The following is a 16,052-nucleotide window of genomic DNA, read 5'->3' as shown; positions in this document are numbered from 1 at the left end:
AAAATGTACAGATCAGCAAAAAAGAAAAGAAAATTGACACCAGTGTTTAAAACCACAGGGCAAGAAGAGATGGTCATAGCAATGAATTCAATAAAACTAGGGGGAACCATAATGCAAGGGAAAATATAGGTTTTTAGCCTAGATTTAAAAATGTCCTAAGAGTCTCTAAGCAGCATTAATAATGTGATATAATGATATCAGGAAACAAAATCTCTGCCAAACGCTATCAGAATCACTGTAGCCTAGTTTCATCAGGCCCTCATAACATATACAGTCATATACATATACAGACATACAGTAATCAGATTAGTAGTGATATAATTGGATTAGAACATCACACTTGTCATTGGTCATTTTCTAAACATTATGTGTGTTTCTATCAACCTGTTTTTATGCTACTTTTTGATCTGCTCATGAATAAATCATAAATGGAATAATGTAATGGAATAAAAATGGAAACTAGAAAATGTGCTCCTCGGAGCACAAGTCTCCGCCAGCAAATATTGGAATATATTACATATTGTGATGACACCAGTGTGTCTACATAATGTATTGCTCCGCCATTTCTCAGCCATTTCGTGATTATTCCTGTCTTACCTCACTTTGAAAGAGAGACAGACTCTTTCAAAGTGACACATCTATTTATAGGCCGCTATACGTCATGCGTCTCACTAGCCAATCAGAGCACACTCTTTCAACGTATTGTCACGTGTCACGTGAGGCTTGACCAATGTTAGCTTGGCCGAGGGGGGGGGGGGGTACGGAAAGTGAAAACTCCTGGCGGGGACAAAAAATTAGGTTTTGGTTGCCTTTTTCGAAAAATAGTTAATATGATAAATGTGAAATGGAAACACCTTTGCCGAATAAGTTCTGACGTGGCAAACTCACATTACTATTGGCTAATGGGAGGGCCGGCCGGCCAGCGGGAGGGTGGGCGGACCTCTGACGTCACTCTGACCCAGCCATAACCATATAAGGTGTTCCCAATGCATGCTACGCCCAAATATGTGTGTTGTTTAACCTCAATGTGTCGTCATGGCATCAGCCGCAAACAAATCAGTCAGCTCCATATGGGCACAAAAGGGAGCATGCCCATAAATGGGCATATACTGATGACATCAGCGATCTCCATATATGGGCATAAAAGGGACAAGGGACTGACTGATACAGAGATTCGGTTGGCCAGAGCCACAGATCCAACCGCCATGCCCATATGGTCATGTGCATAATGGGACCAACGACTTCAAACTGGACGCGCGCAGCGGCAGGGACTCGAGGGAGTGCGGTGACCGCCATCGAGTAGTTCGGATATCCAGTTGTCATCAGAATATAGTACTTATGTCACTGGATATGCATAGTGTCCTGTTATACTGTACAAGCATTACACTCTCCTTAAGACCAGCCCTTATTTTACAAGCTACTACATGTTATCTTTAGTGTTGTAGCATCATTGTACACTTTTTGTTTGCTCACCTGCAGTCGTACTCTTTATCATCTCTCAGCTCGTTATAGAGACAAACTGTGTAAATGGTGCTAACAGACATGTCAAGACATGCACAGCTTGAGAAATGTATTATTTACCCTTCTGCTTATGCAAAGGGGGGAAAAGTAGAGCAGTGGAATTGCCTTTGTAATGGATATTCCTGTCACCAGGTACTTTGTCTATTTTAAAGTAAACTATTGAAGAACAGGAACATCAATTCCTGTCCTCAGGCTATTATTCTGATCTCTATCAACGCCAGGCTTGGAGTCAATTCAATTTAAATTCTACTCCTCTTTGTAACCATTGCCGAGGCATGGACTGGGTGAATCAATTTCTTACTGCATGCTGAACTGCATTCGGATGCACTAGAACGCTGACATTTCAGCTGTCAGAATTTTGACAGTTGACTGTTGCCAGTTTTGGAAAAGATCTGACCCCATGGAGTAAAATTAGAACGTCCTGTTGCCAGTAGGTGGCGTTGTATGATGTTGCAAGTAGGAGGCACTATGGGCCCTATTCCGGACCGAAGTTGCTAAAGCCACTAATATAGGATATAGGACTAGGCAAGGGGCGTTCCCCGGCAAAAGTTGCTATTCTGGGACACCTGCATTACCCGCAAAACACCTGCACTACCCGTTACATTATCCCTGTCTGCAGTGTTGCCTGGTCTGATTATTATAAGCCACATTGGGCTTGTTTTTCTGAAGTTGCTTGTAAATAATGGTAGAACGGTTGTGAGCTTGTAGATCGGCTATTTTCAAATAGCCAACATATAAAAATATGCACGCTTGTTTTCATAGACCTGGTTGCTTATTTCTCTCGCAAATTCTGGCAACACAACTCCTGTGCAGCAGCAGCTGCAGCACACTGTGAGGAATTTACATGGAAACATACACCCGACGTTGGGTTTCTAAGCTCTGGCCTTTGATTGCCTTTCAATAAAACCACATTTGATAGACATACGTATCAGCTACATGTTACTGAGTAGAGAGAATTTTATATTTTTGTAATCAGTTCATTATTTCCTGCGTAATCGATGAATAAAACTGAGGTGTAATTTGTTTTAGACTATCTTAGACTATCATCTTTTATAAACACAATTGAGGAATGGACACCCTCCCTTCTGCTGATTATAGGAAAATTAGAATCACAGAGATTTGTTGACAATAATAGCCTAGTAGAGAGAGGTGCCGCACTGTGCGTCCTGGCCGTCTCCATGAATCCATTGCAGCCTGAACGCTCTTGCGGGGGGGGGGGGGGGGGGTGGGGGGTTTAGAGTCTGCTGTGCACTTTCCCAAAGGTGTGTGGGCAGAATAGCAATTTTGGGGATATAGCAACAACACGCCCACGGGCACGGCTCCACCCGCAAATAACGGAGTCGGCATAATGCAGAACGGGTATAGCAGGTGCAGAATAGCGTTTAGGGACAGTGCCAGCTCCATTATCCGTACTTCACAGGTAATGGGTAGAAAATCACGGGTAATGGTTAACAGGTGCGACCCAGAATAGAGCGGTATGGGCTCTATTTTCGGCCGAAGTTGCTATACCCACTATTTAGGGATTTAGCATGGTCCAAGGGGCATTCCCGTGCAATAGTTGCTATCTTCCGACACCAACCTTATCCCTAAAACACCTGCGCAACCCATTACATTATGCATAGGTGTGGTTTGGGCGTTACATTAATAAAACCAATCTTTGTGCCAGATGCCATTGCCTTTAAGACCAGGCTGCGCAAGCTATTATCCCCAGAGCAATCAATTAATTGACGCTCTCACTTCTGCTGATTATAGGAAAATTTGAATCACAGAGATTCGTTGAGATACTGTTTAGGGACAGCGCCAGCTGCCTTATGCTTAATTCACGGGTAGCGGGTAGTGCCAAGGGGTAAGGCGGTGCGGAAAATAGGGCCCTATGACTAACTCAATTTTGGCACCTAGATGTGTTCAGGCCCGTCTCTTATCAAGCATATGATGTTTGGGTCAGATTTGACCATGTACAGTTAAGTTACTAACCACTTCCTGTTTGGTGGCAAAACATGGCCACACTATTTGATGAAGCCTCACGCTTTTGATAGCTTTTCATTGTTAAAGTCTTTTGTCTACCCTGAGCAAGTTTGGGGCAGATCTGACTATGCTCCCAGGAGGAGTTTATGTAAGTACAGCCGCTGTAATAATAACAAGTAAGACGCGCGAACGCTGGAAGCGAACGCAGCTCGAAAATATTGTGTATTTACGGACTTTGTGTGTGTGTGTGTGTGTGTGTGTTTGTGTTTTGACTGTAGCTGCACTCTGGCGCACTCTGTCGGCCGCACCCAGGCAGTGCACTAGACACAGACACACACACACACACAAGCCGAGCAGACTTTCATAGTAAGCTCCACTTGGGCGGAGGCTCCTTCCGCGTTCGCAATTAAAAAAAGCATTAAAATGCCACAATTAATTGAAAATAAATTCTTATCATCTTGGTTTCGTGCCTGTACTTCACAGACACCAGGATACTGACACCAGGATACTGACCATGATACTGACACCAGGATACTGACCAGTATACTGACACCAGGATACTAACACCATGCAAGATATTGACCAGGATACTGACACCAGGTTACTGACACCAGGATACTGACCAGGATACTGACACCAGTTTATTAACACCAAGATACTGACACCAGGATACTGACCAGGATACTGACACCATGATACTGACTCCAGGATATTGACACCAGGATACTGACCAGAATACTAACACCAGGATACTGACCAGGATATTGACCAGGATACTGACACCAGGATACTGACACCAGGCCATTGACCAGGATACTGACCACTATGCTGACACCAGAATTGACGACCATGATACTGACCAAGATACTGACACCAGGATACTGACACCAGGACCATGATACTGACACCAGGGTACTGAGCAGGATACTGACACCAGGATACTGACACCAGGACCATGATACTGACACCAGGATACTGAGAAGGATACTGACACCAGGACCATGATACTGACACCAGGATACTAACACATAGCATCACAAATAATCAAATATTAGGCTTGTCTGACCATTTATGGGTTATGCAGTAATGTAGTTATCACAAAAGTAAACTACCTGTAATAAGGACAATTCCATGAGGCTTCATTCACTAGTTGAGGCAAGGTGATATGAAGTCTGTCTCAAGAAAGACACCCTACTCTGCCCCTCATTTGTGAAGAATTTGTTTGGAGGGTGGGTAAGCCAATCAGAGGCGGGGTAGAAGTGACATCTCACATTGTGTTTTATTTATTTATCCCACAGTATAAAGTAAACATGTGTAAATGTTTAAAATATTATATTTGAGAATAAAACAACATAATAGCATGTGCATTTTAAGTATTTAAAATACAGAAAATTCAAGATCTGAAAGTATCTTGATACAAATTACATAATTCTTTCATAGAAATGATAATACAACAAGTATGACCAAAGTCATAATAAAGCCGCATGTGGCAGGCTTTTTTGGCCCCAATCTTTTCATAGACCTGATTACTTGTTTTTTGGATTGCTTGTTTCTCTCACCAAACCTGGCAACATTTAGCGTCGCAAATTAACGCTCTAATGTTTTTTATATAAGTGGTGGCAACATTTTGTGACACCACACGGGTCTTCCCAACAATAGCTAAGATTGAAGTCAGTGTGAACATGGGCAAATAATAACTTAATAGCCAAACTAGGTCTAATGAAGCACGCTATAGCATTTAGGCTAACCCTCCTGGCTGAAGCTGTCTCCCTTTCTCTCTCTCTCTGCTGTGTAACTCCGTGCGTTGCCTTGTTGTGATTTGTGTTCGTCCATGCTGGCCCCTAATATGGTCTGCTTCCGGGTGGTTCAACCTAACTTAAAAATGAGGATCGTTCTGATTGGATCCCTTCCCAACTAGTCCCTCAAAAAGAGTAATTCTGATTGGATCTCTTCTCCATTCGTCCCGCCCTAACATTTTCGTCTCGTCTAATTCGTTGACTAACGTGTCCATTACATTTCCGTCTCCCCATTGGCTTAAAAGGGGGGCTTAAAAGGGGGAAGTGTGATGGACAGCCAGGACAGCCAATGACACTTAGGTGTCGACACTTTTCACTCAGGTGTCGACACTTTTCACTCGGGTGTTGGACTAAGACTAGTGCTGTTTATAGAGCCGCGCTGCTAGCGCATGCGGCTAAAAAAAAGTATTTCAAATACTTGTATTTAAAATACTGCCCATCTATGATCGTAGCAGTACTGATTAAGGATCAATTGACACTGTCATTGACATACAGAGTGCGTTGGAGTGACAAATTGTGTCAACAAAGTGTCTTCCTTTAGGGCGCTCGGGTGGCGCATTCTATTCTATTCTATACAAACACGATTGGCCCGTGTTTGAGGGAGGGAAGCCGGCGGGGAGGGTGATATTTCTCACTTCACATACTCCTACAGGCTGGGGTGGCACCTGTCAGCGGGAGGAGTAGGACAGAGGGTCTACGACGTAGACTCTACGTCCTCCTGGTGGGGGCTTCTCCTCACTGGCAGGTGAGCTAGTAAGTAAAATACTGTACAAGCTAGTTAGTAGAATACAACCGTGGGTTGGAGGAATCAAACGACTAAATTGGGGAAAAAAGGGGGTAAAAAAAGACTTCCTTGGCATCATGAAACAGTGAACATGTAGTAACAGAAAAAGCTGATTATGAACATAAAGGTTTAATGAGATGGAAAGCCCCAAACATGCTCAGCCTAGTTGGTTTATACTCTGCAGTACGAGTGTACCAAACCAGTAAGACTCCCTAATCGGGAGATAAGCGACCGTAGGTCACATGTATACAGAAGAGGGCTGTAACGGCGATTGGTTCCTAGTTGTGTGGGCAATGTATAGTTTTGTTTGGTGGTCTAAGAAATGTGGTGGCAGGCATGTTGATGACATGAGTGTAGACATACTGTGTAGTGTGTAGCAATTTGCGTGTTTTTAGGGGCAAAACTGTAGGAGTAGTGGGCAAAAATGTGTTGTGAAAAGCGGCCTGAAGGTGGCGCTAGAAGGGCCATGTGAGAAATTAGGGGTGGGGTGTCCGCGTTGCCTTGGCGGACGAATAGGTACCGGCCGCGGCTCTCCCGGACGCTCCTAGCCCGAGTTACGGCATTTTATGTGAGCTGCAGTGGCAGGGGGTCCTCCACTGGGGGCGCCACCACTTTTGCATCCGTTCTGGAGCACCAGGAGTGGGTGGTCCCCGGGAATGCCCCGTGAGCAGCCCCGTTGGGGTGGTCATTTGGTAATTTGTCCACATGTGCTCATTTTTTACACTTGGGGGTCCCCGAGGCAGCTGGGGGTCCCTGGAGCTCCGGGGGTCCTTGGAGGGTGTAGTTTGGCAGGTAAGGAGTGTGTGTGCAAAATCTGGCATGGATCGGGGCAACGGGTGCGGAGATATGAGCAGGGCAAAAGTGTGACGTGTGTGACGGAGTGACGGGACGTGTGTGACGGAGTGACGGGGTGACGCACGGACACCTGGAGCAGGTTTCTATAGTAAATGCGACCTACGGTCGCAATAAAACCGAACAGCTTACATCTCACAACGTGGTGTAAGTTTGTAGATATATCACTTGTCTGTCCTGACTACTTTCTCTTCTTTTTGGCAAGCGACGGGCTTGCATGATATTGATTGATTGATTGAATACTTTATTAACAGTTTGCAAAAAAAAGCACAGAGGTAACAGTTCTATACAAAAGGATGCTAAAAGGATAAACCCAAGACATCACTATGGCTTGTTTCCATTGGGGTCCTGTGTATTCAACATTTTTGAAGTAGTTTGACAGGTACATGGGTGCCTTTGTGGTGTAGTGTATCTTGTAGACCAGGCCCATTGCAAGTTGCTGTAGTAGTTATAGAGTATAAAATATGCTTTAGGAAACTGTATAAATGCAGGCACAGCGCAGTGCATCTATGATAAAGTGGTGGAAAGAAACCCTATTACCTACAGTCACGAGATGTAGTGATCATGTATCTGCATACACATGATGTGTATTACATTATGGCCAGTTAATTTAACATCTGACGGGTAAAATAGAATCTTATCTGCCACATTGGCCAGCCCAAAAAAATGCCTGGTGGAAACTGATCTGATCTGATGCATGTGCAACGTTACTACGAAACTTTTGTGCACGTTTAGGCCATCCAAATTTGAATTTATCTTCCAACGATTCATTCCTTGCATTTCAATAAGGCTTCACCCTGATCCAGTGCTTGGGCCCTAATAAAACATTTACTTCCTTGCATTTCACCAAGGCTTCGCAGTGGTCCAGTGCTCAGGCTCTAATTAGATTTTTATAATGTTTGCCTATAATGACATGCCCAAAGTAGGGACTAGAGGTTGAAAGTGGTTGATAAATCTTTAGGGTACAAAATTTGGCTCTGGATTGGGGAATGAGTGCATTCTCTCCTCCCCCGTGGGCAAATATAGTCAATTAAAATATAATTCATAACTTTTTGTATAGTTGTATGTATTATAATAATAATGCGTTGTGTTATGCAATGCATTAGTGTCATTAGTGACAAACTAATTAGCGCACACCCATGAATAAGGCACATGCAATGAAAAAGCGGAAAATTAGAACTGGCACTTGTAAATGCTGTCTGTTTGCCATTATCAAGCATTGAACAAATACTGAGAACCATTGCTCCATATGGAGACTAGAGAGAGTTCCTTACTGTTCTTTTTGTCTTTCCTATTGAGTACAACACTGAACTAATGCAGAAAGGAGTGGACATACACACAACACAAAAACAGCATTTGACAGGTGCTGGAGGATGGATGTTTAAAAAGGGAAAGAAATTTTGCAAACTGCTTCCAATACTCCCAAATGTTTATTCACAATGTTTTGACACGGTCCATATCGTGGGCAGGAACAACACTGTGGGCCTAATTGAAAATTCCCCAAGGTGCAGTGATGCATTTTTTCCAAGCTTGTATGCTTGGTATTTTGAGGACTCGCCGTACAATGATGTGGAAGGAAAGATATCTTACAAACCACACAAACCTGCTTTATACATGTTGTGTTTCACTTAGGCATGCATCCCTCAAGCTGCATGTTTTTATGAATTCTACCCAAACATGACAATGATTAAATCCTTGTATCCAACAAAAAACCCAGAGGACATCTTCTCCCTGCTCATTTTATGAGCCTCAAGTGGATCAGTATTGCATATTAAAATGTGTATGGTTGATTCTAAACAAGGTGATAGCCAATTTACCCAAATATCTAGTCAATTACTTTTCTAAGGTTAGTGATGTACACAGTTATTCCACCAGAGGTAGCTCCACAGACAAGCAACCAGAAAGCAAACACAGAATATTTTGTTTTACTTGCCCCTGGCAATCAGGCAACCGTAGTGTCCACCCCTGTTTGTTGTTGATAACTCTGCACCTCCTGCACAAGGACATCATGCAGGGATGGGGGCGGGTACACTGTTAACCATGTACAGTACACAAAAATAAGTCACTATCCATTTACAACTGAGTAACCAAAGATATTTAAAAAAACTCATAAATATTATTATTATTCATATAATTGTAACAATGTTGTGCTACTAGACTTCAGAAGACTTTACAGTACATGTCACTATGAGTAAAGTTTCTTCCTATTCCTGCCGCAGGCTGTTATCTTTAGTATAGGGATCTCAATCAGATTTTCTTTTGAGTTGCTGCATGAAAGGGCAGTGAAGGACAACAGAGGTGGGCGGATAAAGCACAGTCCTACACATTGGTCTTTGTTTCAAACGGCACGGATTAATGACTCAAGATACAACTCCTCTTCTCACTCTCCTTTTCACTGCACAAAACCTCGAAATGAGTGTTGGTCCAAGCAGCTACTGTATCTATTGTCTACAGCAACTGATGGTTCCCTGCAAAGCTGGACAAACTTGAGTCAGATGAAACACTTGCCTCTAGGGTCTCCATGGTAACTACATTTTTCAAACAGTCTTTGTTTTAAAGGCCATATGTAAACCTGGGAGAGAGGGAGAGGCAGAATGTTTGCTCCTTTTGATTTGATATTTTTTTATTGGGAATTTAAAAGCAATTGATTCTGCCAACACCCGGAAAAAGCAAAAACGGAAAAATACACAGGAAGACCGCCAGGGTTGAAGTGGTTAACAAGCTACTGATTTGGAAATTATTGCAACTTGTATTTGTTATAGTATACCACCCTCCAGGCCCATACTCTGATTTCTTCATGTTGATTTGATCAAGTTTAGACCTGAAGTACTACTAAGGTCTATTATTTATGTAGACATACAGTATATACAGATAGCCTTTAGCACCATGTTTACTTCAGTACTAGACTCAAATCTAAACTCACACATACAGTATAGTGACCCTAACCCTGTAGCTCTAAATTCCCTTAGTAATCATTGATATAGAGTGTTTGTTCGGTCAAAAAATCAGGGGCCTCCCACTTTGGTAAACAGAAACAAAATGTTCATGTTGGGATACCAATAGACCTTTCCGCACTTCAATGCATTACAATGAGGAGTTCCAGTTCGACCTTGTTATAAAATGAAACATGGTGCCATAGAATCACAGTGCTTACTGACAGAGCAGCTGTAGAGTAGAGTGCTATTATGCCAGATTTATACTTTGGTGTGCGACTCCTTCGTACGACAAAGTATAAATTCAGCTTTAGAGCCACCATCATTCTAGCACTCGTAGCAACCTGTCATAGTTATCAATGATTCTGAGTCTTTGAACAGCAAGGCAGCTTATGTTTCTGAGGTCATAAAACAGTCATACCGGGACTGCTTTACAACCACTAAGAGGACGCAAACGAGAAACCGTAAAGATCCACTACTTTAGGATGACATTGTCAAGGGGTCTAGGCCAGCTGCAAGGTTTCTACAGTGTAGGCGCAGGGGTGTACTGGAGGTGGGGCGCGGTGGAGCGCCACTCCACTAGTTCAGAGCCTTTGACTAGTTGTCTGAGCTGCACGCTCGCCCGTGAGAGTGTGTCTACCATGCGTATCGATCAAAAACAACCACCTTCGCACCTCTTAAAAAAAGCTTACAAAAGCTGCCGAGTGTCAACAGTGTGACTTAACATGGGAATGACCCTGGCTGGATGCACTTCAATGGTCCATTGTGTGACCTGTTAAGTACTGTAGGTGTAGGCATACTGTCAGATATTCTTCTGATTAATCTTAATGAATTGAATACACAGGACCACAATGGAAACAAGCCCCTAGGGCTTCTTGTATTATCCTTTTAACAATCATTGTAAATCGTACCTCTGTACTAACTGCAAACTGTTAATAAAGTGTTCAATTAATCAATCTATTCATGAATTTAATTACAGAGGTGACGAGTGCAAGGTAAAACATCCACAGTACACCACTGTGTAGGCGTATGTTTTGACTACATACACAGTAAAGTCCTCAGTGTTGATTTATCCATTTGTAACTCTGAGACTGTACAAATGTAACCAAATGGACACGTTTCATTTGTACATTCTCAGAGTTAAACACAGAGGATTTGTGTACTTAACTCAACAGCAGGCGCAAAACGACTGCCCTTCCATACAGTATATCAACGGCCCAGGAACAATATGTACTGTAAGTGTGCTACACATGCATTTAGCTGTGAAGTACAATTTTGAGGTTCTTTTACTTTACTTGAGTATTTAAAATTTTCGATGATTTATACTTAATCTACTCCACTACTGTACATCTCAGAGCCACATATTGTACTTTTTACTCCACTACAATTATTTGACAACTTTTGTTACTGGTTACTTTGCAGATGTAGATTACTATACCTATACTGTAAGTGTGTGTACAGTATACAGTATATATATATATATATATATATATATACACACACACACACACACACACTGATGTTCGGCCCTGATGTTCCTACTGTCCTGAGGTTCTGTCCTGATATTCCTGATGCTTTGCGCACACGTGTGCTGTGCCAGCCTGTGGCATATGTGTTGCACTGTCTCCTGTATGTGTTTCATTAGTGTAATTGGTTGCATCTTTGTGTTGCAATCAGCTGCAGCTGTTGATGCCGTGCTCATACATCAGGACGGACGGACGGACGGAGGGAGAGATGGATTGACACACAAACACACACGGTCAAAGTAGAGCGGCTGGCACCGCTAAAGATAAAATAACAAGCAAAAACAAACATCATTTCAGAGATGCGAGCAATCGGCTGCATGTAAGACTCACATGAGGATGGAGGAGATGCGAGCGGGCAAGTCTGTTTATACCCATACATGGAACTCCGGAACTGCCCAATAATAGGGGGGCTGCAGCCAGAGGCTATAGCTATTCAGGAGTCCTTGGCACAACGTTAAGCAACCTTAATGACTGACATGACGTCCATAATGATAATCCCAATAGAATAGAAAATGAGCGGAATATTATGGTCTTCTTTTGGTCAGCAGCCAACAATAGACCGTGGTAGTACAGAACGGCACCAGATGCGAGTGTGGGAAACTGCGTGGGTGTGTGAAGCACCCAAATGAAACATAAAATAACAGGTTTGTTGAGCTAAGATAACCCCGCATAATTTGAAGGGAAAAATAAATCCTCAATTTACTGTAGTGGAGCTCAGCTATACTCTATCTCTCTGCCACATTTCTCTTAATGCACTGGCCTGACCTGATCAGCTGCTGTATCAATGTGTAGTAGCCGGAATACTACCGAGGTACTTATTTTGCTAAATCAGTGCTACGTACACTTAAAACTTTTAGGGAAAAGCTTTTTTTAATGTGCTATTTTTAATGTGACAAATCCGTGCTTGTCTTCCCTATAGGCTGGATTACTGCAATGCACTACTCATCGGGATCCCTAGCAAGAGCCTCCAGAGGCTTCAGTACACTCAAAACAGCGATGAGAGTGCGAAAATACCACCACATCACACCCCTCCTTCACTTCACTCTCTCCCCATCTCCTTCAGGACCGAATACAAAATCTCCCTTCTAACACATCAGTGCATCCACAGCAATGCTCCCCCCTACCTCAAAGATCTCCTCACCCCACAAACCTCCACTTGCAACCTTCTCCTTCCACGACCAAGCTCCACACCATGGGCAACCGGGCCTTCTGCTCTGCTGCTCCATGTCTGTGGAATGTCCTCTCCGACCACGAGAGCACCACAGTCTACTTATCGCTTTTAAAAATGGACTAAAAACCTACCTTTTTAACAAAGCTTTTTCTTAGTTTTATCCTTTGGTCTTTTTTTTTTACCTTTGCCTTGATTATACTTAGTTTTTACTAGTCTACTTCCTAGTAGTCTTATGTTGTTTTTTGCCTGTGCTGTTTTTATGACAATGTTTTTAAAGCTCTGTAGCACTTTGAGATTTGTGAAAATGTAAAGTGCCTGAAGTATATTTTCGATCCAAAAGGCGGGCAATAATACAGTTTCCTGGGAAAGCAGGCTTTTAAGGAGAGAAGTCCAGTCCAGGTTTCAAGTCAGAGCATATTTTATTTCCGCCCGACATGGCAACGGGTGCAATACGTTAGTCCGACAGACCATTCCTCCGACAGCGCATGCCTCCGACGTTTACTATACTAACCCTATACCTAACCCGAACCCTAACCCTAACCGCACGCGGATGCCACGTAGTCGGAGAAATGGGATGTCGGACTTACGTATGCCTCCCCATGGCAACTGCCAGGTTAGGTCTGATTAGCAGCGCGCAGTCACAGGTCAAAACACAACAACTTATAGGGCATCGCAGTTCCCGCCCACTTCCTGGTGCCGGAAGTAAATACTCAATGCATTTTTCCCATTGACTTTTCCAAAAATATTTATATCAATTAATTTAAGCCTAGAATCAAGCTATCCAGGATCCTGGTGAATCATGACCATAAAACGTTTGATTCTGTGAAAAAACTTTTTTGAAAACGGCAAAAAAAAGGGTATTTATTAAATATAGTATATCATATCATTAAATATAAAATAAAAAAAATCACAGAAAAAAAGGTTTTATGGTCATGATTCACCAGGATCCTGGATGGCTTGATTCTAGGCTGAAATTAATTGATATAAATATTTTTGGAAAAGTCAATGGGAAAAATGCATTGAGTATTTACTTCCGGCACCAGGAAGTGGGCGAACTGCGATGCCCTATACTGAGATCACTTTCTGCAACCAGAGGCGGGGCCAGGTGGTTCAAGCCCAGCCCCCAATTTCTACATGCCTATCACACATCAAATACATTCATTACTACGAGGTTCGTGGCCGAGCCCCGCCCACAGTCAGTTGAAACACATTAGAATGTATTCTCTTATATGACACATACAAATTATCAATTATACTTAGACACAGTATTTCAAAATATAACCTGTTTGATAATTCTTATTCAGCATCTCTCAAGCTCTAGAATGATTCCACACACTTTATACATTCATGGTTACAAACAGCAGTTAGAAATACAATGAATCTAAAAGACAGCAGTTACTTCAGACTGAATACTTTCTGATGTTTCTCTTTGTTAACAGCACAAGTCATACAGTATAAGACTCTTATTCTGGTATGAATGAGTTAAACCAAAAGAGATGATTATAACAACATGACAAGAAGAAAAGTTTACGTGCAACTAACTGGCTTCTCCCATCCACATTCGTTCACACTTGTGTTACTTAATACAAAATAATCTTTTACCAAGAAATAAGAATAATACAGTATGACTTCAATCTGGCTTTACCAGAAGTCTGTGGGGATTGAGAGAGCACAGCTGCATTCACATTAGCCATCACCTTGCATAAGGACAATAGTATTTATGATCAGCCACTTGGTACAAAAGGATTGGCCTGGTGACTTGTTTTGGTTCACACTTAAAGCTGGGCTCTGCTGTTGCAGAACAAAAGGCAGGAATTTCAGGGTGTGACTGATTAAATCAGACTTCACATCAATAGCAGAAACATTCCTCTGTATTCATATCTCCTCCTGCTAGCTCTCTGACTTAGGCCCACTTATAATTGTCTCAAAATCAAACACAGTTCTAAATATAAACCTTCCAATGTTTACCAATTAGGATGAAATATCGTGATTATATCATGTTCCCATGTTTGAAATGATACTTCATGCCATTACAAATAAAATGTATTATTATTATTATAAAAACCCTGTATACTTACTTCACCGGAGTGCCCCAGGGCTCTATACACGCCACTATTTCCCTCTACACCAAATCTCTTTACCGAAAATAGCAGATCTACAACAAGCTTACAAGACATTGTGATAGATCTGCTATTTTTGCAGAATGTTCCCTCCAGAATAGGGATGCTTGGGTTCAAGTTTCTTATCATTATCTTATACAAAGTTATTGTCACTTTAAACTCAATTAATTCTTGTCCTCTCCTCTCCACCAGGTACCTGGGGATCACACGGCCCCTCACCTACCCTGCCCGTCAGAATGGTCAGCTAATGGCCAAGATGATCCTTGGCGTGTGGCTCGTGTCTGCCTCCATCACCTTGCCTCCATTCTGTGGCTGGGCCAAGAATGTGCATACGGCCGGCGTGTGCCTGATCAGCCAGGATTTTGGCTACACCATATACTCCACAGCTGTAGCCTTCTACATCCCTATGCTGGTCATGCTGGTCATGTATTACAAGATCTTCCGGGCAGCGCGCAAGAGCGGTGCCAAACATCGCTTCACTGACCTGGCGCGTCGGCAGCGATACGAGCGGGCAGAGATGACAGTGATCGCGGTTGCTGCCAGTGAGGCACTGCGAATGCAGGGCCTGAAGGCTCCCAGCGGAGTTGGGGGTAGCGCCATCGTGCCTGAGGAGTGTGCCACCTTATCACGCCTACTGGGTCGTGAGCGACGCAACATTTCCATTTTCAAGCGGGAGCAGAAGGCGGCGACCACGCTGGGGGTGATCGTGGGGGTCTTCACTGTGTGTTGGTTGCCATTTTTCATCCTGACCACAGCCAGGCCTTTTATCTGTGGTGTCGAGTGCAGCTGCATGCCTATCTGGCTGGAGCGCACGTTGCTGTGGCTGGGTTATGCCAATTCACTCATGAACCCCTTCATCTACGCCTTCTTCAACCGTGACCTGCGCTCGACCTACCGGGACCTGCTCCGCTGTCGTTATCGCAACATCAACCGCCGCCTGTCAGCTGTGGGTGTGCATGAAGCCCTGAAAGTGTGACGAGCAGAAGCTCCTGTGTCATTATTTTGTTACAGATGATTTTGATGGCAATTCACTCAGCATATTGGAAATAATATTTTCGGAAGAGACACAGGGACATCTTTGAATTTGGATTCAAACCCTTGATGGCAAGACCAGGACTGTTCCAGTGTGGTATACAGTACGCACTAGCTGAGCCTCCACCATGCAACAGGAATGGAAACATTACAAAAATGAGGCTATACAGTCCCTGTATAATTGCAGCTTAAAGGGCAGCTTGTGCCTGATGGGTTTGTACATGGTAAATGGACTGCATATACCTTACTGTATATACTGCCTTTCTAGTCTGTCCTTCAGAGTGCTTTACATTGTATTTGTATTCACCCATTCACACACCGACGGCAGAGGAGACAAGGCAACCTGCTCATC

The 16,052-nt window shown here is 43.1% G+C and overlaps 1 protein-coding gene across 1 annotated transcript in view; it reads left to right on the top strand.

Annotated features, from left to right (window-relative positions):
• Positions 1 to 15,644, top strand: part of htr7c (5-hydroxytryptamine (serotonin) receptor 7c) — a gene marked incomplete at both ends in the record, with an annotated part of 33,621 nt that extends 17,977 nt beyond the window's left edge. The window contains one exon of the mRNA XM_084055057.1: positions 14,861 to 15,644. Within this exon, the coding sequence (XP_083911183.1) occupies positions 14,861 to 15,644 (784 nt within the window). The remainder of the gene's footprint in view (positions 1 to 14,860) is intronic.
• Positions 15,645 to 16,052: the final 408 nt, after the last annotated feature.

Source organism: Gymnoscopelus microlampas (genome assembly GCF_963454915.1).
Source record: "Gymnoscopelus microlampas genome assembly, chromosome: 4".
Lineage (NCBI taxonomy): Eukaryota > Metazoa > Chordata > Actinopteri > Myctophiformes > Myctophidae > Gymnoscopelus > Gymnoscopelus microlampas.
Note: the sequence above shows the minus strand (reverse complement) of the source record. Positions and strands in the feature narration are given on the sequence as shown.